Below are 26,620 nucleotides of genomic sequence, written 5' to 3'. Positions count from 1 at the left end.
GATTTTGCTTTTTGCCTTCCTCCGTTGTTCCGGTACCCTGCTGCCAATTGTGCTGCCTCTTTTCTGACCCAAGTTGAGATCAACTTGGATGCATCTGGGGTCAATACGAGACTACCCTGGCTGGTGTGACACAGTTCCACTCTGATTCAGATAAAAATTAAGGATAAATTTCTTTGCACAGTGAGTTGTGAGGATCTGGAATTCACTTCTAGTGCTAGTGGTTGAGACAGAAGCTGTGTCGACATTGAGCATTAGATTGGATCAGCGAGTGAAAGGATATGGGACAAGGTGGGCAACTGTGATTCGGGCCAGTTCCTCAAGGTGAATAGGTAGTTGTTGTCATGAACTGGCTGGGCTGACTAGTCAGTTTTATTGTTGGATTTATTGCTGGGAAGTAAAGTAAAACAAAAAAATAATGACAGTGTTGTCATTTCGCTGACAACTTTTTGTAATTAGCTATAATTGAGATTGATTTTACATTTTGGAAAAAGCAACGGTAATCTAAATAACTGCGTGATTTTCAGATATCATTGTGATTGTTGGTGACCTCACAGACTCTCAGGTAGTCAACCTCCGAAAAGCCACGGAGCCACTGCGACTGCTGACACCAAAATTAGGGACATACTTTGTTACAGGTAAAACTTCCCATTATTTAACAAGTGATAACTATTGTAACCATGCATATGTGTACTTGATAAAAATGAATCATTGGGAATTGGAGGAAATAAGCATTTGGATTATAATTTTCAATGGAACAGTATGCAAGATGAAAATTTGCAAAACCAGTTAGTCTGGGAAGGCAGAATTTTCCCTGAGTCTAAGGGTGAAACAAAACAAACTACTTTAACTAGAAAAATTATCACTCGCCAAACACGGTGAGTAATTTGTAAAGCATATTTTTTTATACAAGTGTGTTGAATATGTGTTAAAACAAGATGTGCATGGCAAATACAGATACAGACAAAATACCAAACCGTTCTGCAGAAAAGTTGAAAAAGAATATAATTGACCAACCACCCATGCTCAGTCGACCGTGTAAAGTCCTCCTCACTAACATCTGGGGACATGTGCCAAATTTGGGAGAGCTGCTCACCGACTAGTCAAGCAACAGCCTGCATAGCCATTCTCACCAAATCATACCTTAAATCCAATGTCCCAGATCTCTTGATGACCATCCATCTGTATGTATAGCCTGTCCCATCTTCAGGTCAGACCCAGCAGAGGTGGCAGTAAAGAGGTATACAGTTGGGAAGGAATGACCCATGGACCCCTGAACAAATCTCGTGGCATTAGGCCAAACAAGGGCAACAAAACCCCTTGTTGATTAATTGCCCCCTAATGCACTCCCTCAGCTGATGAATCAGTATTCCTCAGTCTTGAACACAATGATCATCTATCTCCCCATGATGTTTAATGGTATTCCTATCACTGAATCCCCTATCATCAACATCTTGGAGGCTAACCTTGATCAGAATCTGGTCCCGGACTGGACCAGCCATACACAAGTACTGTGGACACAAGCAGGACAAAGATTGAGAATCCTATGACCAGTAATTTGCTTCCTGACTCCCCAACTGTCCACTGTCTACAAGGCTCAAGTCAAGAGTGTGATGGAATACCCTCCACTTGCTGTGATGAATTACAGTCCAATATCACTGAAAAGCTCAACACTATCCAAGACAAAGCAGCCCACTTCATCAGCACCCCATCCATTACCTTAAATATTTGCACCCCACTTGTGGCAGCAGTGCTTACTATCTACAAGATGCACTGAAGCAACTCAACAAGGCTCCGACGACAATGCCTTCCAAACTGACGACGAGCCCCCCCCCCCCCCACCCCCCCCCCCCCCCCAAACCTAGAAGGATAGGGACAACAGATGCATAGAGTTGTAACCCCCACGAGATCCATGGGGATGACCCGATTGATCTCCACGTGGGCCTCATGGAATACGAGCTCCCCCGCTGAGGGGCAGAGGCCCAACCGTGGGGCTCATTATTTCCCCGAGATAAAAGCTGGCCTAGAAGTGAGCTGGCATCTTCAAATGGTCCCGGCTGGGACTAGATGCGCTCTTCACCAATGCGGCCCCAGACTCCAAGACGTTTGACGAATTGGTGGTGCCCATGGGGAACCACTATGACCCCAAACTATCGGCCATTGCTCAAAGGTACCAGTTCAGTACGGCCGAGAGAACCTAGCCTGTTACTGAGTTTTTAGCACACTTATGAAAACTGGCTAGGCACTGCGATTATGGACCATCTCTACTAGAGATGCTACAGGATCACCTTGTGTGCAGAGTTACCAAAATGATGACCCAGCAAAATTTGCTGGCTGAACTGTCTTTGGACCTAAAAAGGGCCATTGAGATCTCCCTCTTACAGGAGAGTGTAGAGAAGGGAGTCCAGCAGTTCTGGGGTAAATTTAGAGTACCCAATTATTATTTTTCCAATTAAGGGGCAATTTAGTGTGGCCAATCCACCTAACCTGCACATCTTTGGGTTGTGGGGGTGAAACCCACACCGACATGGGGACAACGCATAAACGCCACACGGACAGTGACCTAGGGCCGGGATTCCAACCCGGGTCCTTAGCGCCGCAGTCCCAGTGCTAACCAATGCGTCACATGCCGCCCTATGATGGCCAAGTATTGATGGCGACATCGAGCGGTTGGCCCAGCAATGCACCACATGTCAGAAACATCAGAAGCTCCCACCAGTCGCGCCCCTCCACCCATGGGGATGGCCGGGCCGACCCTGGACTTCACTGGATCTGTTAGTGTTTTTTAAAAAAGTATTTTTATTCGACAAATTTTCGCCACTTTCGCCATACAAAAGGCAAAACAGCCCCAGCAAAACAAAAACAATCCCACCCAAACAACGAGAAGACCCCAATCCCCCCCCCCCCCCCCCCCATTAATAATCAACGGTAACCAAATCCTGAAAGTGTATGATGAACAAACCCCAACAGTTGTGTAGAACCTCCCTCAGTTCGATCTTCACCTTCCCGGGGTCAAAAACACCAGCAGATCCTCCCGCCACACTGAGGCACAGGGTGGAGAAGCTGACCTCCACCCCAACAAGACCCGCCTACGAGCGATCAGTGAGGCGAAGACAAAGACATCTGCCCCCGCCTGCAACTCAGGCCATTCCAATACCCCGAATATGGCTTCTAGGGGACCGGGCTCCACATCCACATGCAAAACCCCCAATATTGTACTGAACAGCGCCCTCCAAAATCTATCCAGCTTCGGGCAGGACCAAAACATATGAACATGGTTTGCAGGGTCCCTCCCACACCGCTCATAGACATGGATATATAGGATGAATACGTGGCTGAAGGGATAGTGTCAGGGGAAGGGTTTCAGATTCCTGGGGCATTGGGACTGCTTCTGGGGGAGGTGTTCCTGTACAAACTGGATGGGTTACACCTGGGCAGGACTGGAACTGATGTCCTAGGGGGGCTATTTGCTAGAACTGTTGTGGAGGGTTTAAACTAATGTGGCAGGGGGATGGGAACCGATGCAGGAAGTCGGAAGGTAGTAAAACAGGGACAGAAAAAAAGGCAGTAAGGGGGAAAGTGTAAGGCAGAGAAGCCATAGTCAAAAATGAAAAAGGGCGACAGTACAAGGTACAGTCACTGAGGGGAGTTCAGTGAATAGGCCCAGTAATACTAAAAAGAATAAAACGGGAAGTAAAAACATCAATGGAAAGTGACGCGGCAGGTTGTTACATGAAGATATGGGTTCAACGACAAGGAAAATTTTTTTTTTTTTTTTTAAACTTTTTTTTTTATAAATTTAGATTAGCCAATTATTTTTTCCAATTAAGGGGCAATTTAGCGTGGCCAAACCACCTACTCTGCACATTTTTGGGTTGTGGGGGCGAAACCCACGCAGACACGGGGAGAATGTGCAAACTCCACACGGACAGTGACCCAGAGCCGGGATCGAACCTGGGACCTCAGCGCCGTGAGGCGGTTGTGCTAACCACTAGGCCACCGTGCTGCCCCGACAAGGAAAATTAGGAGAAAAGTTAAGAGGAAAAATAACTTAGGAGAGGTTACTGGTCAAGGTGTTAAGATTCAAAACAGAGGTATAAAAGCCAACATAAGTATACTTTACCTGAATGCTTGTAGTATTCAGAATAAGGTAAATGAGTTGATGGTGCAAATCATCATGAATGACTATGATTTAGTGGCCATTACTGAAACATAGTTAAAGGACGGTCACAACTGGGAGTTAAATATCCAAGGGTATCAAACTATACAGAAGGACAGAGTGGATGGTAAGGGAGGTGGTGTAGCTCTGTTATTTAAGGACGACATCCGGGCAATAGTAAGGGATGACATCGGTGCTATGGAGGATAAGGTTGAATCCATTTGGGTGGAAATCAGGAATAGCAAGGCGAAAAAGTTACTGATAGGAGTAGTCTATAGGCCACCAAATAGTAACATTATGATGGGGCAGGCAATACACAAAGAAATAACGGATGCATGTAGAAATGGTACAGCAGTTATTGTGGGGATTTTAACCTACACTTCGATTGGTTTAACCAGGTTGGTCAAGGCAGCCTTGAGGAGTTTATAGAATGTGTCCGCGATAGTTTCCTAGAACAGTATGTAATGGAACCTACGAGGGAACAGGCGGTCCTTGATCTGGTCCTATGTGATGAGACTGGATTGATTAATGATCTCATAGTTAGGGATCCTCTCGGAAGGAGCGAGCACAATGTGGTGGAATTTAAAATACAGATGGAGGGTGAGAAGGTGAAATCAAATTCTAGTGTTTTGTGCTTAAACGAAGGAGATTATAATGGGATGAGAGAAGAGCTAACTAAGGCAGACTGGGAGCAAATACTTTATGGTGAAACAGTTGAGGAACAGTGGAGAACCTTCCAAACGATTTTTCAGTGCTCAGCAAAGGTTTATACCAACAAAAAGGAAGGATGGTAGAAAGAGGGAAAATCGACCGTGGATATCGAAGGAAATAAGGGAGAGTATCAAATTGAAGGAAAAAGCATACAAAGTGGCAACGGTTAGTGGGAGACTAGAGGACTGGGAAATCTTCAGGGGACAACAGAAAGCTACTAAAAAAGCTATAAAGAAGAGTAAGATAGATTATGAGAGTAAACTTGCTCAGAATATAAAAACAGATACTAAAAGTTTCCAGAAATATAGAAAATAAAAAAGAGTGGCTAAGGTAAATATTGGTCCTTTAGAGGATGAGAAGGGAGATTTAATAATGGGAGATGAGGAAATGGCTGAGGAACTGAAAAGGTTATTTGGGTCGGTCTTCACAGTGGAAGGCACAAATAACATGCCAGTGATTGGTGGAAATGAGGCTACGACAGGTAGGACCTTGAGATGATTGTTATCACTAAGGAGGTAGTGATGGGCAAGTTTATGGGGCTAAAGGTGGGTAAGCTTATGGGGCTAAAGGTAGACAAGTCTCCTGGCCCTGATGGAATGCATCCCAGAGTGCTAAAAGAGATGGCTGGGGAAATTGCAAATGCACTCGTGATAATTTACCAAAATTCATTAGAATCTGGGGTGGTCCCGGCGGATTGGAAATTAGCAAACGTGACACCACTGTTTAAAAAAGGAGGTAGACAGAAAGCGGGTAATTATAGGCCAGTTAGCTTAACTTTGGTAGTAGGGAAGATGCTGGAATCTATCATCACGGAAAAAATAGTGAGGCATCTGGATGGAAATTGTCCCATTGGGCAGATGCAGCATGGGTTCATAAAGGGCAGGTTGTGCCTAACTAATTTATTGGAATTTTTTGAGGACATTACTAGCGCGGTAGATAAGGGGGAGCCAATGGATGTGGTATATCTGGATTTCCAGAAAGCTTTTGACAAGGTTCCACACAAAAGGTTGCTGCATAAGATAAAGATGCATGGCATTAAGGGTAAAGTAGCATGGATAGAGGATTGGTTAATTAATAGAAAGCAAATTAATTAGTGGGGATTAATGGGTGTGACTCTGGTTGGCAATCAGTAGCTAGTAGTGTCCCTCAGGGATCAGTGTTGGGCCCCCAATTGTTCACAATTTACACAGATGATTTGGAGTTGGGGACCAAGTGCAATATGTCCAAGTTTGCAGACGACACTAAGATGAGTGGTAAAGCAAAAAGTGCAGAGGATACCGGAAGTCTGCAGAGGGATTTGGATAGGTTACGTGAATGCGCTAGGGTCTGGCAGATGGAATACAATGTTGACAAATGTGAGGTTATCCATTTTGGTAGGAATAACAACAAAAGGGATTATTATTTAAATGGCAAAATATTAAAACGTGCTGCTGTGCAGAGAGACCTGGGTGTGCTAGTGCATGAGTCCCAAAATGTTAGTTTACAGGTGCAACAAGTGATTAAGAAGGCAAATGGAGTTTTGTCCTTCATTGCTAGAGAGATAGAGTTGAAGACTCGGTTGGTTATGCTGCAATTGTATAAGGTGTTAGTGAGGCCACACCTGGAGTATTGTGTTCAGTTTTGGTCTCCTTACCTGAGAAAGGACGGGTGTGTAGAGGAGATTCACTAGGTTAATCCCAGAGCTGAAGGGGTTGGATTACGAGGAGAGGTTGAGAAGACTGGGATTGTACTCGTTGGAATTATAGAAACATATAAAATTATGAAGGAAATAGATAGGATAGATGCGGGCAGGTTGTTTCGACTGGTGGGTGAAAGCAGAACTAGGGGGCACAGCCTCAAAATAAGGGGAAGTAGATTTAGATTTCATAGATTTTACAGTGCAGAAGGAGGCCATTCGGCCCATCGAGTTGGCACCAGCTCTTGTAAAGAGCACCCTACCCAAGGTCAACACCTCCACCCCATCCCCATAACCCAGCAACCTCACCCAACACTAAGGGCAATTTATCATGGCCAATCCACCTAACCTGCACATCTTTGGACTGTGGGAGGAAACCGGAGCACCCGGAGGAAACCCACGCACACACGGGGAGGATGTGCAGACTCCGCACAGACAGTGACCCAAGCCGGAATCGAACCTGGGACCCTGGAGCTGTGAAGCGATTGTGCCATCCACAATGCTACCGTGCTGCCCAATTTAGGACTGAGCTTGGGAGGAACTTCTTCACCCAAAGGGTTGTGAATCTATGGAATTCCTTGCCCAGTGAAGCAGTTGAGGCTCCTTCATTAAATGTTTTTAAGGTAAAGATAGATAGTTTTTTTGAAAAATAAAGGGATTAAGGGTTATGGTGTTCGGGCTGGAAAGTGGAGCTGAGTCCACAAAATATCAGCCATGATCTCATTGAATGGCGGAGCAGGCTCAAGGGGCCAGATGGCTTACTCCTGCTCCTAGTTCTTATTATGTTTTTATGCTTCCCCTTGAACAGCTGGCTCATCCTTGATTTTGTGAGGTGCACCCTGTACACTACCTTCAGCTCTTTCAGCCCCCACCTCGCACACAAAGTTGAGGCATCCACCCTCCGTAGCACCTCACACCACAGTCCCTCTTCCCGTGCCCCCCCAGCTCCTCCCACTTCGCCTTAAACCCCTCCATATCCTCCTCCAGGATCCTCCTGCAGATTGCCGAAACGGTCCCTCTCTCCAACTCCCCCTGCGGACAGCACCGCCTCCAGCAACTGGGAGGCCAGCTATATCGGGTTGGTCGGGAAAACCTTTCTTGCAAAGACCTGAACCTGCATGTAACTAAACCCTTGCCCCTGCGCCAACCCATACTTCTGTCTCAGCTCCTCTATCCTCGTGAATCCCCCCCCCCCCCAGGATGAATCCTTCATTTCCTTAACGTCCCCACCCGTCCCATTCCCAAAAACCCACCTCTATCCTTCTTGGCTTGAACCCATGATTCCCGCCCGGTCAACATCCCTCCAGACCTGGCCCCTAGTTTAAAGTGACCCTTTCAAGGCTTGATGTTCTTGCTGATAGTGGAAGACCATTCCAAATGGTTAGACATCCATCGAATGTTGCCCACCGGTTTGAAGACTACCATCAAGGAGCTTCATCTCGTTCAACTCATGGCATCCTGGATGTATTGCTCACGGACAATAGCAAGGAATTCGGGCATTTCATGATGTCAATTGGGGTGAAGTACATCCAGCCGCCCCATACCAATCATCCTCAAGTGATCTGGCAGAACGAGCGGTATAGACGTTCAACAGGGTCATGAGGAAATAGGCCAGGGGGTCCAGGGAGACGAGATTGATGCATTTTCTTGTTCAACTACCATACTGCGTCACACATTACAACCGGGGTGGCACCGGCGAAACTGCTGATGGGCTGGAGACTGAGAACCAGCCTTAGCTTGATGTTCCCTGATATTGGCAGGAAATGGAGACAGGATCTGTACAGGCAGTACCGAAGCAGACGGACGCAGGACCGAGGTTTTTGACCTGGGGACATGGTTTATGTCCAGAACTTTGGACACAGTGCCCAGTGGATACCAGGGACTGTGGTGAAATGAACTGGACCGGTATCGTACACGGTGAAAACAGTGGAGCGAACAGTGCCAAAGCAGGTGGACCACACCGGAGCAGGGAGCCAGGTTCAGGACCGGCCCCATCTGATGAGCCGTCCTTTCGCCCAGCCTGCCCGTCAGAAAGGACCTGGGGGCAACACCCCCCGGGGGGCCTTGATACAGAGATGCATGAGGTGGAGGACTAAGGGTCTGGCGTGGAGACTCAAACAGCCGTGGTTTGGGACAATGGCTCTGCCAGGCAACAGTTGCTGCTGCGTGTGCCCCCCTCCCCCCGGACAATTGGCATAAAATCGATGTTCCCCAATATATTGCATACCCCCGACCCGGGGGTGCACCTGCAGGCAAAGTGGAGAAGGAAGCCTCTACATCAGGGGCACTTGCGAACTTTGCGGGAGAGATGTTGTAACCCCCATGAGACCCAGTGGACGACTTGATTGATCTTCCTGTGGGGTGTGTGAAATACGAGCATCCCCGCTGAGGGGCAGAGGCCCAACAATGGAGTTTGTTAATTCCCTGAGATAAAAGCCGGTCCAGAAAGGAATCGGCATCTTTGGATGGTCCCAGCCAGGACTAGGTGTTCTCTTCCCCACTGAGTAAGAAATATATTTCTGTGACTTACCTTTTCAGAACTCCTCACTGACTATCATACATGGCAACATCACCACCGGCAAGTTCTTCTGTCATGTAACATCCTGACTTGGAAATGTATCACCGTTCCTTCACTTTTACTGTGTCAAAAACTCGGAACTCTTTTTCTAACAGCACTGTAGGTATACCTACACCCAAATGGACAGCAGCGGTTCAAGAAGACAATTGAATATGGGCAACAAATGCTCGCCTTGCCAGTGCTGTTCTCATCCTATGAATGAATAAGAAACATTTCCACCTTTAGTGTGCATCCAGTTCGACAGGGATCCTCAAGATTATTTTTTTTAAAAAATGTATTTTATTACCAACATGTATCAAAACAGGTTAGGGATCCTCAGGTTTAGATGACGCTAATGCTGCAAGGATTTCTGTGTTTAGTTTCAGCCAGGTACTAGGAATTTCCAGCTTTTGCTGTTATTCATTCAGATTTTGCAATATGGACGGACATTTTCTCCTTTTTCTCTCTAGCATTCTGACCTCATTAATCGCGGCAGTTGTTGGAAATGTAGCTAAACAAGCAATAGTAATGTGCATGCCATCTTTCTGAATGACTCCTAGGCAACCACGACTATTACAGTGTTGACATCACTAACTGGTTTAAACATCTGCAGACGTTAAAAATCCGGCCGCTCCACAATGAACACGTCAAGATTTACAGCCCCAGTGAGAACAAGGACTGGTTCTGTCTGGCTGGGGTTGATGACATCGAAGCAGAGATGTTACGGTAAGTTCTTCATTTACCATCTTGGCACTGTGTACTCAGCCCTTGTGGAATGTGGTCCAAAGGCTTAGAATGCCACAGCTTTTCTGAGAAAGTCAAACATCTGGCATATTCTAGCCAGTCTCCTCCCTTCTCAGAACTATCAAAAAAGCAAATGGGAAGTTTTTAACATTTTCCCTTTTCACAAAAATCAGTGATTTGTTCAATGAATCTTAATGCAGGATTGTGTAAGATTAATCGCAACAGATTTTGTAAAAGTGGAACTTTGCAAACTTTCTTTTCCTGGTCATTTAAGCCAAGCATTCATGTGTGATTCAGACCTCTACTTTTAATCATAGGTAAACATTGCAAAAATAGTACACCACTTTCAGGGTTCTGTTTATAGTATCAACGTCCTAGAGGTTGGTTAAAGGGCAAGACAAAAGTGCTGCTATTTGGGCAGCACGGTGGCGCAGTGGTAGCACTGCAGTCTCACGGCGCCGAGGTCCCAGGTTCGATCCCGGCTCTGGGTCACTGTCCGTGTGGAGTTTGCACATTCTCCCCGTGTTTGCGTGGGTTTCACCCCCACAACCCAAAGATATGCAAGGTAAGTGGATTGAACACGCTAAATTGCCCCTTAATTGGAAAAAATGAATTGGGTACTCTTTTTTTTTTAAAGTGCTGCTATTTTCCAGGTTGGAGTGAAAATAGTAAATGGAAAAGTGGCAAAAGTCATGATGAGCCTTTAATTTTAGCTGCAGCCATAGACACGTATGGTTAGCGTTGAGGCTCCGTAGCCCCCAGTCTATTCATGGGGGGTTCCTGCTCAGTTCAGAGGCAGTTTGGTGCTGTTTCAAATCGAGGAAAACCTGTGTAAATTGTTATGGGCCAGGGTTCAGAGAACCCCAAAGTGTATCATGGCGTTCACCTGACCCATGACTTTTAATAGATTGTGGTATGGGGAGAACACTCTACAGGTATGGTACAGCAGAAATCGAAAAGTGTTTTTTTAAAGAAAAGCAATGTTTATTCTATGAACTCAAGTTAACCTTTTTAAAACATACAGTGAACATTTTAGCAACCATCAATTCAAATACAATCCCCAAAGAATACAACATTCTAAGTAATAAAACTTTCCTTTTAACATCCATAAGACATTTAAAAAAAACTTTAAACAGAAGCACATCAGGTTTAAATTCACTACTGAGAACAGTTATCACTCTGAATTCACCAAATGATCAAGAGATAGTCTTTACATGGCAGAGAGAACAACATTACACATTTTTTGGCTGGCTGCAGCTCCAGCACTAAAACGAAACCAAAAAAAACACAGACACACCCAAGCTTTTCTCAAAGTGAAACTAAAAAGCAGAGCCAGAGCTCGGCTCCACCCACACTCTGACATCACTGCAGTAAATTTAGCAGACTACCATTTCTTAAAGTGATATTCTCATGACAAAATACGGTGGACATTTCAGTTTTAAATTTGGCCGGGAATTCTGGACTTTTAGTGTGTGCACTTTGAAAATAATATGAGTATAATTTAAGAGAAAGAAATCTAGTAGAAGCAGGTAACCTCAACGGATGGCACAATGGTTAGCACTGCTGCATCACGATGCTGAGGTCCGAGGTTCGGTCCCGGCCCCGTGTTGGGTTTGCACATTCTCCCCATGTCTGCATCAGTCTTGTAATGAACTCCAATTGGCTTTATTGGTTGGCCAATTGGAGTATGAGCTCCCTCAATGATAGCTCATTGAGGGGGCCCATATAATCACCTGTGTAGGCTTTGTGAGTCAGTCTTAAGTTGACTGGACTGCTAGCAGCACTGTTTGTAGCTGCTCCTGTAACATCGTTATTGTAAATAAATATTGGTGTGGTGACGGAACTCCTGCCTCCCGTGGATTACTACAGTGGCGACGAGGTAAACTACGAATTTTGCGAAGACCAGCTGCCGCACTCGGAGGGTAAGCCTTGCCATTTTTAAAATACCGTTTTTTGGGAGGTTAGAGGCATTCGACCCGGCTATTGAGGACTGGTCCCAGTATGTGGAGAGAATGTGTTACTTCTTCCGGGCAAATGATATACTGACGGATGAAAGGAGACGGCTTATCCTGCTGTCGGCGTGCGGACCCTCCTCTTTCGCCATTATACGTAGTCTGACTTATCCCGATGTGCCGGACACGAAAACTTTCCAAGAAGTAACGGAATTGGTGAAAGAGCACTACGACCCAAAACCACCCCTCATTTTGCGTAGGTACAGATTCTACACAGCGAAGCGGGAAGACAGGGAGTCAGTCACGAATTTCTTGACCCGCCTGAGAAGGCTGGTGGAAAAATGTGAATTCGGCCCGACGCTAAATGAAATGCTTCGGGACCGGTTAGTGTGTGGTGTAAACAACCTCACAATACAGAAACGCCTGTTGGTGGAAACGGAGCTAGACTGCAGGCAGGCGTTACAGCTCGCACTGTCCCTAGAAAAGGCAGCAAGTGGGGCGCAGGAACTACAGGGCACGCCAATGGAGGTAGATACCTGTGAGACGGACTACCACAACGGGTCCTGCTACCAGATAGCCGCTCTCAGGAAAAACCTGAGGAATAGAGGGAAAAAGGAAAACCCCAGAACTGCCCCCAAGTCTGCCAGGACTAACTGGAGACAGAGGGAAGTAGCGGCTGAGGCTCCCCCAACAGAGAAGGACCGTTTCTGGCACCAGACAGAGTGGGGTAACAACGACAGAAATCCTAGAAGGAGGTGGCAAAAGAGGAATAGCAGGTGGGGACGCAGGGAAGTACACAACCTAGACGCCCCATCCTCCTCCGAAGGGGAACAATTATATAATATTACAACGAAGAAAGCAGAACCTATTAGGATTACCCCACGGGTGAACGGGCGGCCGACAATAATGGAAATAGACACGGGTGCGGCCGTATCAGTAATGGGAGTGGCAGCATTTGAAAAATCAAAGATGGACTCCAGCCACTAACCCTAACAAAAACATCGACGAAACTTAAAACCTACACGGGGGAACCCCTGGAAGTTCTAGGCACGACTCATGTACCTGTGGAATATGAGAAACAATTGCTCAGATTACCGTTGACGAGTGGAAGCGGGCAGTTGAGTGGAGTACTCCAAAAATACCCGGAGGTCTTCCAGGAAGGTTTGGGGGGAAATCATAGGCGCCAAAGCAACTTTGCACGTGGACCCAGAAGCCCTTCCGAAATTTTGTAAGGCCAGGCCGGTACCTTTTGCATTAAGGAAGAAAGTAGATGACGAAATAGAAAGGTTATGACGCGACGGCATTATCAGACCAGTACAATTCTCGGAATGGGCAGCGCCGGTGGTACCAATTTTGAAGCCAGACGGCTCGATACGTCTCTGTGGAGATTTCAAACAGACAGTAAACAAATACGCACTGCTGGACAAATACCCAATCCCGAAAATAGACGACCTACATGCCAAATTGGCAGGTGGGCTTTTGTTCACGAAACTAGACATGAGCCACGCCTACCTGCAGTTAAAACTGGACAAGGGCTCCCAGAAGTTCGCTACGATCAACACCCTGAAGGGACTTTTTCGTTATACTAGGCTACCTTTTGGAGTGTCATTAGCCTGCTCTATATTCCAGCGTACGATGGAAAATATTCTGCAGGGACTACCGCAGGTGGCGATTTATTTGGATGATGTCTTAATCACGGGTCGGACAAACAGGGAACACTTAAGGAACCTGGAGGAAGTTCTCAGGCGTTTCGCAAAGGCAGGCGTACGGCTAAAAAGGGAAAAATGTGTTTTTCTGGCCCCACAAGTGACGTACCTGGGATATAAAGTAGATGAGTCAGGCTTGCATCCATTAGAAGACAGAGTAAGGGCAAAAAAAGAAGCCCCAGCTCCCACCACGGTCCAGGAGTTACGATCATTTCTAGGGTTGGTCACCTATTATGGAAAATTTATTGAAAATAGGGCGTCCATCCTAGAACCCCTCCACCAGCTACTAAAAAAGGGGCAAGAATGGAAATGGTCCACCCGCCAAAACCGAGCATTTAGGGACATTAAGGAACAGCTGTCATCCAAAAATGTCCAAGAGCATTATGATCCAAGGAAGGAGTTGATGGTCACTTGTGATGCATCCCCCTATGGGGTAGGAGCCGTCTTAGCCCATAGAGGAAGGAATGGGGAAGAACGGCCAATAGCCTATGCTTCGAGGACCTTGGCGATGGCTGAGAGGAAGTACGCCCAAATCGAGAAGGAAGGACTGGCGGTGATATTCGCAGTAAAAAAAATTTCACCAGTATCTGTATGGGCGGAAATTCACCATAGTGACGGACCATAAGCCGTTATTAGGGTTATTAAAAGAAGACAAGTCAATACCCCCGATTGCATCAGCTAGAATCCAACGCTGGGCGTTGCTACTAGCGGCGTATAGATAGTTCTGGAGCACAGACCGGGAATGCGAGTAGCACATGCAGATGCTTTGAGCAGACTTCCCCTCCCGGACACTCCACCGCAAATACCAAAAGTAGAGGAGACAGTAATGACTCTAAATCTTTTGGACAGCCTACCAGTAGACGCACAGCATATTCGGTTGTGGACGCAAAAAGACCCAGTTTTAGCCAAGATGAAGCATTTACTGCTAACAGGGGAACTGGAAAGACCAGTGGAGCCCCAGATGCACCCATACTGGAGCAGAAGGGACCAAATAACCGAGAAGACGGTATCCTATTATGGGGAGCCCGGGTAATCGTCCCAGCTCAGGGCCGTAGGGCAATCTTCACTGAGTTACATCTCGGACACCCAGGGGTGTCTAAAATGAAGATGCTAGCTCGAAGCTACGTTTGGTGGCCAGGTTTGGACACAGACATAGCAGCCTTGGTACATCGGTGCCAGGAGTGCCAACAGGGGCAAAGAGTGCCACCAGCGGCGCCATTGCACCCGTGGGAATGGCCAGGCAGACCGTGGACTCGCCTGCATATTGACCACGCCGGCCCTTTCATGGGCTCAATGTTTTTGGTGATAGTGGACGCCCACTCCAAATGGTTGGACGTCCACCGGGTAAACACGGCAAGCACAGCATCGACAATTGAAAAACTCAGGGCCTCGTTTGCAACACATGGACTTCTGGAGGTATTGGTGTCGGACAACGGAACGGCATTCACAAGTGGGGAATTTGGAAAATTCCTGCAGGAAAACGGAGTCCGTCACATCAAAACGGCCCCTTACCATCCAGCGACCAACGGCCTGGCAGAGAGAGCGGTCCAGACACTTAAAGCGGGACTCAAGAAGCAGCCGGTAGCGTCAATAGACACAAAGCTCTCCCGCTGGCTGTTTGATTACAGGACCACACCGCATTCCACAACGGGCATACTGCCAGCTGAACTCTTATTGGGAAGGCGGCTGCGAACGAGGCTGAGTCTCCTTTTCCCAAATTTAACGGGGAAAGTGGAGAAACATCAGGAGGCCCAACGCAGGGGGCATGATAATAGTCGGCAGCAGAGACATTTCTAGGTGGGGGCACTGGTTTGGGTCAAGAATTATGGGAATGTACCAACGTGGGTCAAAGGCACGGTAGAGTCCCAAACAGGGCCCATATCCTATGAGGTTTCAATAGGAGGTAAGGTGCTGAAGAAACACCTAGACCAAATAAGGGCAGCGGAACCACACCTGGACGCAGGCGAAGCAGGACCGCCTCAAGCTGGTATAGCCCAAACGGAAAGGATACCCACACCCCAGCCCCGAGCAATTTCTCCAGACCCCATCATCCAGTCATCAGAGTCGGAGATGGACACACTCGACGAGGCCGCCGCGACACCTCTCCCCGAGGAGGAGGAAGAACAACTTCCAAGGAGGTCGTCAAGGAAAAGACGGGCACCTATAAGGTACACCCCGCCCACTTCGGAGAACGACCCGGCGGACGACACAGAGGTGACAGACCCAGACATGAGGAGCAGGAAGAAGCTCAGAGGAATGCCAGCTGGCAGGAATTCCTCGGACCTTGGGGCGAGGGGTGTAATGAACTCTAATTGGCTTTATTGGTTGGCCAATTGGAGTATGAGCTCCCTCAATGATAGCTCATTGAGGGGGCCCATAGAATCACCTGTGTGGGCTTTGTGAGCCAGTCTTAAGTTGACTGGACTGCTAGCAGCACTGTTTGTAGCTGCTCCTGTAATATCGTTATTGTAAATAAATATTGGTGTGGTGACGGAACTCCTGCCTCCCGTGGATTACTACAAGTCTCAACCCCACAACCCAAAAGGATGTGCAGGTTAGGTGAATTGGCCACGCTAAATTGCCCCTTAATTGGAAAAAAAAATGAATTGGATACTCTAAATTCATTTTTAAAGAAGAAGCAGGTAACTGCTGAAACTATGTGATAACATTTAATTAAAAATATGGAGGAGAATTTAATTGAGCTCACCAGAGCAGGCTTGATAGCAGGGTGGGGACGGCGACCGGAGAGAATTGGGAGGGAGTTCTCCTGTCTGATTTCTGGCATTAAGAAACAGTCCTCAGTTAGGTTGGGGGCGGTAAGGGCCTGGTGTGGAAATCCCTGCTGCCAGTATGATGTCTGTTAAGCTCATTAATGAGCCTCTTGACACCAATTGTCCCTGAGCCCATTGGAATTTAGTGGAGGGTCAGAGATTTTACAGGTTTCCAGTGGCTCCCGAAGGTTGCCCAGCAAGCCCTTGTCTGGTTTTCCTATGGCCTCATTGTGGGGGGTGGGGGGGGTATGATATCCCTAATTGACAGATGCTCAGTGCCCAATCGAAGAACCCAACATTGGGAAGGGGGAACCCCGGCCGCTAGCACTAATTCCCAACCTGCAAATCAGATCCGCATCATAGGGCTATATGATATAATGCCAGAGTGCTTCCCTGGCTGTGAGATATTTGGATGCAGGTTTAATTTCCCCAGCCTGTTGAGTTTTAGATCTGTCATGGCATTAAATTAAATAATGGCTTGAGAGAATGGGGAATATAACCCCATGCAGTGTAAATCGTCTCCACCAGGAATCCATTCGGAGCAGTGGTGATATCAGTCTGTGGGACATTGTCGGACTTCCTAGTTCCACATCTGAATGGTTTGTGGTGGTGGTGGGAAGAATATTGGCGGGAAGGAGAGAAAGAGATGTTAATAAATAATGTAGGAGTAAGAACATGTCATTTAGCATTCAAGAAGGCCCGAAAACACTGTTTTCTTGAAAGTGGTTTGGAAAGCTGTCATTTTACCATGAAATCAGGAGAAAGACTTTACTTTTCTCTGGACCAGTCAGTGATTGATATGGGCAATATTTTTTGGCAGTTTTAAAATAATGATTGCCCAGAAACAGAAGGAGATTGAATTTTTTTCTAATAATAAGGGGTGGGTGGTATACCTCCCAATCCCTCGGTTTTTGTGTGATCCAATTTCACAAACAATCCCACAGAAAATGTAAATTGGATTTAACTCAGAAGATTAATTCGTATCACACATTCAAAACCCGCGAGAAGAAGTGCCCACAATGTTTCAATCTGCATTCATACAGTAAAGGAAGGGAGAGAAAAAAGGATGTCTGCAATATAAGGACACAAGAGAAAATGAACATGGGAAACATTAGTTTCCGAGTAAAATGAGGATGTCTTTCACAGAGGCATTCGGTGGTCGGCTGCTGGGGGCCGGTGTTGTAAGATTCGCTTTTGAAGTGGATGAAGATGAAGTGGGCATGCAGCAATTGTGTCGGTTCTGTAGCCAATGAGACAAAAGGTTCCAGCAAAGTCAGGTCAGGTGGGCAGGTGGTCCAAACTAGACAGAGCTTGCTTCTGTGTGGCCTGCCATCAGGATGTTAAACAGTAAACTGGAGGGCAGCACGGTGACGCAGTGGTTAGCACTGCTGCCTCATGGCGCTTGAGGTCCCAGATTCGATCCCGGCTCTGGGTCACTGTCCATGTGCAGTTTGCACATTCTCCCCGTGATTGCGTGGGTTTCACCCCCACAACCCAAAAAGATGTGCAGGCTAGGTGGATTGGCCATGCTAAATTGCTTTTAATTGGAAAAAAATAATTGGGTACTCTAAATTTTTTTTAAAAATAGTAAACTGGCTGCACAGCTCATAAAAGTAATATTAAACTGCTCAAAAGTCCAGAATCTTGAATCATGTGACCTTCCTTCGCCACAGTGACTTCAACAAAGGATGTTTTTCCAGTGTCTAGAATTTGGCTTTGTTTTCTGGACTGATAGTGTCTCAGCCATTATGGGTTGAAAGGGATGCCATTCATGTTAAGGATCTAGTGTTTGGGAAGCCATTGTCGAGGTTGGCTTATCAAATGCAAATAGCGTTTCTGTAGCTCCTTTTGCAAATGGTCTGTATGGTCCCAGATGGTCTGCTAGAAACTCCTTGGCATAATGAGATATGACATTTAGTATTTCAAAAGAACTTGAAAGTGAACAGCGTGGAACTGGCTCTGAATGAGCTGAGAGACGATGAACAAACTCCATCTCTCTCTACATCCTGCTATAGAAATGGGAACACGAAAGGAACAGGCTAGATCATTCCACCCGTGTAATATTGACCACTTCCTCATAAACTCATAGCCTGACTGATGCTGTTTTCCATGTAGGTATCCTGGACATGGTATGGACTTAAAGAAAGCATTGGATGGTTGCAGTACTAAAGATGCTGTAGTGTTGCTAGCTCACCAGCCAAAAGCTGCTAAACGTGCTCTACAAAGCAGGCCGGACATCAGCTTGGTTCTCTCAGGTATGGACACCCTCCATTATTACCTGTTTAATTTTATCATTTAATGAAAGAGTAGCTGATGTAACAATGGGAATTTGTTCGAGCAACGCCTAAAATAATGTTTATTAGAGTTAGAGATTCCACTCAGTATTACTTTCAGTGATGTTTCTATCTGCTTCCTATAACATTGTAAAATTCAAAGCCTTCAAAAGTGATCTGGACCTCTGATTATGCTGTCATAATCCATAAAAAGTGTCAAAGCTTTTGTAAAGACTTTGACAATTAAATTTACTTTTGGGCCTGTAAAATTCTTAATGCTTTTCTCTGATATGGTGTTGTAAGACTTCTTACTGTGCTCACCCCAGTCCAACACCGGCATCTCCACATCTTTCTCTGATATGGTCACTAGAGTTTGTGCTTTTTTCACACAAAAACTCTGCCTTTGTTTGGACATTTATTGCTTAGACACCAGGATTTGTTGAGTCTATCATTATTTTCCAAGCTGTCTGCTTGTGAGACGTATTATTTTTATTTTTTTAAATTTTTATTTTTTAAGTTTTTTATTTAACACAAATTTGTAACAGTTACAGAGAGAAAAATGGCCCTGTGCAAAGTGCCTTAACATAGTGAAAACGAACAGTGGGAAAGAATAAACATGTTAATAAGGCACTTCCCCTGCCAGCTCTGTTTTCCCATGCCTCACATATTCAACTAAACTAACGTGGCCCTAACCCTCTTCTCTCTCCCCCCCCCCCCCCCCCCCCCCCCCCCCACCCCCCAGGCCTCCCCTGCCCCCCCAAGGCCTGACCTGCCAGGTCAGCCCTGCGCTTGGCCCTAGCCCGCCCCACCTCCGACTCTCCCTGGTGCCCCCTGACCTACGCTAGCCACACTGACCCCTGCCCTTAGCGCCTACCTGTCTCCCGTCCCAGCGCTCGGGCCCTCCCCCCACACGCCAGGGACCCATTAACCTAATCGTATCCCACCGTGCCCTTTCAAGTCCCGTAACCAGCCCCTAGCCCATCCCCCGTATCAGATCTCCTGCCAAAAGGTACCAAGTGCAGGGCCCCCTTTGCAGGCCCCCCCCCCCCCCCCCCCCATTGCAATCCCCCCAAAACACCCTAAACAGTTAGCCCTCCAGGCCCCACTCTCTGTCCAGGCTGAAAACAATCTTGGATAAAACATTACAGTACAGGATAGTTTAACAAACCGCCGCCATACAAAAGCTCTGAGAGCCCAAAGTCCTTTAGTTCCAGTCCAGCTTCTTCTTTTAATAAAAGTCCACACCTAATCAGAGCAATTTTGGGTTAACAGGCCGCCGCCACTGTACAGCACTGAAAGAACCAAGCGCCCATTAGTTCAAGTCCAGCTTCTTATCTTTAATAAAGGTCCAAACCTGTTCTGGTGTCTCAAAATAGTAGTGGAGTTCCTCAAACGTAACCCAGAGCTTTGCAGGATACAGCATTCCAAACCTCACCTCCTTTTTGTAGAGAGCTGCCTTTACCTTGATGAATCCTGCACACCTCTTGGCCAGCTCCGTTCCCAAGTCCTGGTAAATGCGCACCTCGCAGTTCTCCCATCTGCTGCTCCTCTCCGCCTTGGCCCATCGCAGCACACGTTCCCTGTCAGCAAGCCGGTGAAAGCGGACCACCAAGGCCCTCGGTCGGGTCCCGTCCTGGACTTCCTTGCGGGGGCTCTATGTGCCCCATCCAACTCCAGGGGTTGGGGGAAGGCCTCCAGTCCCATCAGCGCCTCAAGCATACCTGTCACGTATGCGCCCACATCTGACCCCTCGCAGGGGGAGGCCAATGATTCATAAATTCTGCAACCTGGCTCTGTTCCCCAGCTCTTCAAGCTGCTCCTGCATCCTCCTCTGACGGGCGTTCAGCTCCTCCACCTCGTGCTCCAGCTCCGTTATCGTGCCCGCCTGGCTGGAGAGCTTCGCCTCGACCTCCCTGAGTGCCTTCCCTTGGATCGCCTGTGTCTCGACCATTCGGTCCATCACCGCTCTCATCGGGTCCAGCGTGTCCCCCCTCAGCTCGGCGAAGCAGTTCTTGAAGAACTCCGTCTGCTCCTCCCTTGGCCAGTGAGCCTCCGCTCCCCGGTCCCCGCCGTCCGCCATGCTTGGCCGCCCGGCCTTGGGTCCCCGCTGCTTCCGCTTCGATCCTTGCCGCTCCACTCAACCACTTCTAGTCCAGCTGCCCATACCCCGGAAAGGAAGCCTCTTCCCTATCGTCTCCTCCACCGATTCAGGCTGCCAGGTCCCAAAATATGTCCGTTAACAAAGGTCTGTTTGCCGATCGCGGGCGGGAGCGATCCGACCTGCGACCTGCCTCCTCGAGGGTGCTACCGGAAGTCTGTGAGACGTATTATTAATGAGATATTGTTCTTAGTCAGAAAAGTTATGGTCCAGATTTACCATGAAGAATAATACTGAGGCTTTCTGGAACAACTGTTATGGGGTAAATTAGAAAACAACTTCCCGAGTCCGCACGTCTGCGGTTAACCACAGAAATCAAGAAGTTGCTGTCTGCTTTGCCCTGCTCTGCCACAAGCTTTGCTACACCAGTACCTTGCTAGTAGATTCTGGATTGAAATCCATGTAAGGACCGGAGATTTCAGTTCTTATCTACTAATTTACTAAACATGCCAGCAAAAGATAGGACTGATGCATTTACGCATAACTGAATTTTTAGTGCTATGGTCAATCTTAATTACTGCCAAATAACCTCACTGGCACTGAAATTTTGTTTTTACCAGTGTGGAGTCTCTTTTCTTCATAATTTAATCATTTTGTACATTGCAAAAATTTTTTTAAAATCTTTATTTTCTCTTTCTGTCACTTAACTACAACTTGTATTTTTAGCACCTTTCACATAATAAAATATCAAGGCATTTCTGAGGAATTACTTTCTTTCGCTCCCTTTATTTCACTTTCTGAACATGATTTTTATTATGAACTAAGTATTCTAATATATACTTCCTGGTTTGGACAAGATTGGTGACTCAGTGAGGATTTTAAAATCTGATTGGTTAAAGAGCCACACTATTGCTTACCATGCTCATACATGCTACAAGCACCCTGTTGAGGATGTGGCACTGGACTGAAAATGCTACACTGAGGAGCCAGAAAATACAAAATTGTTACAGCGCAGAGGAAGGCCATTCATCTGATGGTGTATACACCAGCTCTCCGAATGAGCAATTCACAGAGTGCAATTCCCCCGCCTTCTCCTCGTAACCCTGCACATTCTTTCTTTTTGGATAACCCTTGTTATGGGCCAGGGTTTTAAAAAACTCCAAAGTATATTATGGAGGTCACCTGATCTATAACTTTTTGTTGAATTTGGCTAGGATGAGCACAAGAGCCTGCCTTTCAGGTGTTATTCAACGGACTTCTTAGATGCTTTTAATAAAAAAAAGCTTTATTCTAAGAGTTTAGTTAACATTTGTATAAACACACACAGCAAGAATTTTTATCAATTACAAACATAAATACACGACACAGCTACAGTAATCTATGTATAATGCTTAATGAGTACCACCGTAACTGTTCCAGTTCAATAACAAAATCCAAGTAAAACCAGAAACTCCTTTTCAAAGGTGTGGCTCAGCACATGGCACTCTCACTGGTATAAGACTTGTTATTGATACTCTATTCCCCTTTTCAAACAGCAGATTTGAATTCCTTCCAGAAAGCAATGATCTCTTTTAAGTTACCAAGCAGTCTGGAACAGCTTTTAAAATTAAGATAGAGAAAAACACTTCTTTCTACCTTTGCAGTTCAAACCAGTCCAAACTCAAAGTGAAAGTAAAACTCAAGAGAGCCACAGCCCAGCTCCACCCACACAATAACATCACTGAAACCATGTGACAAGACAAAAACTTTTCTTAAAGGGACACTCCCATGACACAGTCCAATTCCCTTTTGAATGTTTCAGTGAACTTGTCTTCACCAAACTCTCAGACAGTGCATTCTGGACCTTAACAACTTACGTTAAGTTTTTCATCATGTTGCTTTTGCCCAAGTGTTTTAAATGTGTGCCTTATCGTTCTCGATATGTTCATGAGTGGGAACAAGTTTCTCCCCAGCTACTGTGTCCAAATCCCTCATGATTTTGAATACTTCTATCAAACTGCTGCTCGGAAGCCCACAAAAGGCTGCGGGGAGCTGTAAGCATGAGGAATGGTGAATCCTTCACCACTGCCTGTAAAATCTAGGCAATGTTCTTAAAGGCAATCTCCTTTCTTCTGCTCAAGACAACCTTTCATTACTTCTATATCTATTCTAGATTGCAACAGGCAAGTATCCTGAAGAAGGGCTGGCTTATCCCTGAGATTATAGCAATGTTTTATTACCAGGTGGCCTAACATTAGGTTATGGAGCTGGACCTACTATAGCAGGAACGGGTCTAGGCTTTAATGCTGTCTGGGAAGTGTCCCACAGCTAGGAATTATAACCAGAGATGCGTCTCCCTCCCAGTGCACATGAGCTGGCAGAGCAATCCCGCTTCCAATTCATTGCACGCTGCGGATGAATTATCAATGCCAAGCAACATAGTGCCACATAACAAAGCGATTAGGGAGAATGAATAGCTATTTGGGGAGCAAAATATATTCTAGGGATGGGGGAGAATTGCTAGTGAGCATAGAAATAGAAGGTTAGTCCAGATGAATGCGTGGCTGGAGAGAGAGTGCAAGATGGAGGGCGTTAAATTTCTGGAACGGTTTTGGGGGACAGTGGTACTTGTACAAGGTGGACGGGTTGCACCTGAACCAAAATGGGACCAGCGTACTTGCGGGGAGGTTTGCTAGTGCTATTGGGCAGGATTTAAACTAATTTGGCAGGGGACTTGGATCCTGAGAGAAGTTTCAGCAGGGAGAGATGTGCAGCCAAAATTAGTAGAGAAATATGGGCAGCTTGGTGGCACATTGGTTAGCACTGCTGTCTCATGGCACCGAGGTCCCAGGTTCGATCCCGGCTCTGGGTCACTGTCTGTGTGGAGCTTGCACATTCTCCCCTTTTTTGCATGGGTTTCCACACAACCCAAAGATGTGCAGGGTAGGTGGATTGGCCATGCTAAATTGCCTCTTAATTAGAAAAAGTGAATTGGGTACTCTAAATTTATTTTTTTTAAATTAGGGAGAAATAAGTGAGTCAGGAAGGCATAGAATTTGTAGACCAGTTCAGTCACAAGGGAGTTTAGCAGGATTGGATGGCATTTATTTTAATGCAAGGAGTCTGACGCACAAGGCAGATGAGGTGGGGGCACAAATCAAATCATGGGGGTAAGATGCCATTGCTGTCACTGAGACATGGTTGAGAGGGGGACAGGATTGGCAGCTCAATGTTCCAAGATATAGGATCTTAAGGCAAGACAGGGTAGGGGAAAGTGGGTGTCGCAATATTGATCAGGGAATCATTTACAGCAGTAAGGAGGAATGACGTCTTAGAAGTCTCTTCAAATGAAGACATAAGGGTAGAACTTAAATACCAAAAAGGAGCAATTACATTGCTGGGAGTGTTTTATAGGCCCCCTAACCGTTCAAGAGAAATAAAAGAGCAGATATGAAGGCAAATTTCAGAGAAGTATGAAAGTAATAGGGTAGTGATAGTGGGAGATTTCAACTTCCCCAACATTAAGAGGGGTAGTCATATGTGGAAGGTTTTGAGAGAGTGGAATTCTTAAAATGCATCCAGGAGAACCTTTTAAGCCAGTATGGAGGAGGTTCTTAATTTTAGGCAGCGAAGCCAGGCAAATATTTGAAGTATCAGTGGGGGAACATTTTGCAGACAGTGATCATAACGCCATTAGATTTAAAGATAACTAGGGAAGGAATACGGCCCATTAAGGACCACAGTGGTAATTTGTGTGTGGAGTCGGAGGACGTAGGTAGGGTTCTGAACTAATACCTTGTGTTGATGTTCACGAATGAAAGTTGGGCAAGTGTGGGTATAGAAATGGGGAAAGGAGCTGATAAAATTAAAGAAATGAACAGAAACAGCGAGGCGATTCTGGGTCTGTCATGCTTAAAAGTAGACAAATATCCAGGGTCAGATGAAACGTACTGCAGGCAGTTGAATGAGGTAAGGGAGGAAATCGTTGGGGCGCTGGTAATAATTTTCATGTTCTTCTCTGGCCGCAGGAGAGGTGGCGAAGGACTGGAGGATAGCCAATGTGGTATCATTATTCAAGAAGGGAGGAAGAGATAAACCAGGAAACCACAGGCCAGTTAGTCTCACCTCAGTCGTGGGGAAACTATTGGAAGCAATTCTGAGAGACAAAATTAACCTGCATTTGGAGAAGCAGGGATTAATCAAGAACAGTTTGCATGGTTTTGTTAAAGGGAGGTCATGTCTGCCCACCTTGATTGAATGTTTCAAAGAGGTGACCACGTGTGTAGATGCGGGAAGTACATTTAATGTAGTCAACTTGGACTTCAGTAAGGCTTTTGATAATGTCCCACATGGGAGACAGATAGCGACGGTAAGAGCCCATGGGGTCCAAGGAAATTTGGCAGATTAGATCCAGAATTGGCTGAGTGGCACGAAGCAGAGAGTGATAGCCAAGGAGTGTGTGTCCAGTGGGATGCCGCAGAGATCAGTGTTGCGGACCATGCTGTTTGTGGTTTATATAAATGATTTAGACATGAATATAGGAAAGTTGATCAGTAAGTTCGCGGATGATATGAATATTGGTGAGGTGGTAAATAGTGAGGAGGATAGCCTTAGATTACAGGAGGATATAGTTGGGCTGGTCAAATGGCCTAATGCAATTCAATCCAGATAAGTATGTGGTGATGAACTTGGGCAGGATAAACAAGGCAAGGCAATACATGATAAATGGCAGGACCCTGGAAACTACCGAGGATCAGAGGGACCTTACTGTACATGTACACTGGTCCCTTAAAGTCGCAGGGCAGGTGGATACAGTGGTAAAAAGACATATGGTATACTTGCCTTTATTAGCCAAGGCATAGTTTAAGAGCAGGGAGGTTATGCAGGAACTCTAGAAAAGGTTGGTTAAGCCACAGCTAGAGTATTTTTCTTTTTTCAGAAACTTTTACTAATTTGCCGTGGCCAATCCACCTATCTTGCATGTCTTTGGGTTGGGGGATGAGACCCACAAGGACACGGGGAGAATGTGCAAATTCCATATGGAAAGTGACCCGGGGCTGGGATCGAACCCTGGTCCTCGGCGGCGTGAGGCAGCAGTACTATATTGTGTGCTGTCCTGGAGTCAGCATTATAGGAAGTATGTGATGGCACTGGAAAGGGAGCAGAGGAGATTTGCCAGGATGCTGCTTGGGCTGGGGAGTTTTGGCTATGAAGAGAGATTGGATAGACTGGGGATATTTTACTTGGAGCAGAGGAGACCGAGGGGGGGACATGATTGAGATGTATAAAATTATGAGGAGCATTGATAGAGTAGGCAGGAAGAAACTTTCCCCCTTGGTGGAAGGATCAATGACCAGGGGGTGTAGATTTAAGGTAAGGGGCAGGAGATTTAGAGGGGGTGTGAGGAAAAACCTTTTCACCCAGAGGGTGGTGGGAGTCTGGAACTTGGTGCCTGAAAGGGTGGTGGAGGCAGAGATCCACATAACATTTTAGAAGTATTTAGTGTGCACTTGCGATGCCAATGCATACAAGGCTATGGGCCAAGTGCTGGAAATGGGATTAGAATACTGAGGTGGTAATGCGCCGAAGGGCCTCTTCTGTGCTGTGGACCACTATGACTATGAATTGCGCCTGCTGACAGTATGCCGGAGCGTTCTTTTCTGATCTCTAAAGGACTCACCCCTGCTCCTCCTGCCTTCCCCACCCCGCCCACAGCCTCCAACAGTCCCTTTAAGGGTACAAGTCAATGAAGCTGCAAATAAGTGGAGAGTAAGTTGAGCTTGCTCTTCCCATTTATCCTTCAGGTTTGCAATTGAGCTGATCTGTATACGATACAATGAGGTCAAATTTTCGTAAGGACAGGCAGGACCAAAACGGTGATGGGTTAGCTTTGTTAGTTCAATAGCAAGAAATTATCTTGGATCGGAAGATGTAAGAGTTGGCTGGAGTGGACTTGAGCAGAAAAAACAGTTGATCAGCAATAGCAGACATTTATGAA

General features: G+C 46.4%; 1 protein-coding gene across 2 annotated transcripts in view; it reads left to right on the top strand.

Moving 5' to 3' along the window:
- The window catches only part of tmppe (transmembrane protein with metallophosphoesterase domain), a 45,974-nt gene that overhangs the window by 7,823 nt on the left and 11,531 nt on the right, over nucleotides 1–26,620 (top strand). Inside the window, exons 2-4 of one of the 2 annotated variants that reach the window (XM_038806853.1) lie at nucleotides 525–635; nucleotides 9,660–9,825; nucleotides 18,388–18,527. In XM_038806853.1, coding sequence (XP_038662781.1) covers nucleotides 525–635; nucleotides 9,660–9,825; nucleotides 18,388–18,527 — 417 coding nt within the window. The remainder of the gene's footprint in view (nucleotides 1–524; nucleotides 636–9,659; nucleotides 9,826–18,387; nucleotides 18,528–26,620) is intronic. The other variant, XM_038806854.1, reaches the window with a different exon arrangement.

Source organism: Scyliorhinus canicula, chromosome 9, assembly GCF_902713615.1.
Source record: "Scyliorhinus canicula chromosome 9, sScyCan1.1, whole genome shotgun sequence".
Classification (NCBI taxonomy): domain Eukaryota; kingdom Metazoa; phylum Chordata; class Chondrichthyes; order Carcharhiniformes; family Scyliorhinidae; genus Scyliorhinus; species Scyliorhinus canicula.
The sequence above is the reverse complement of the archived record's forward strand: the minus strand, read 5'-3'. Positions and strand labels throughout refer to the sequence as shown.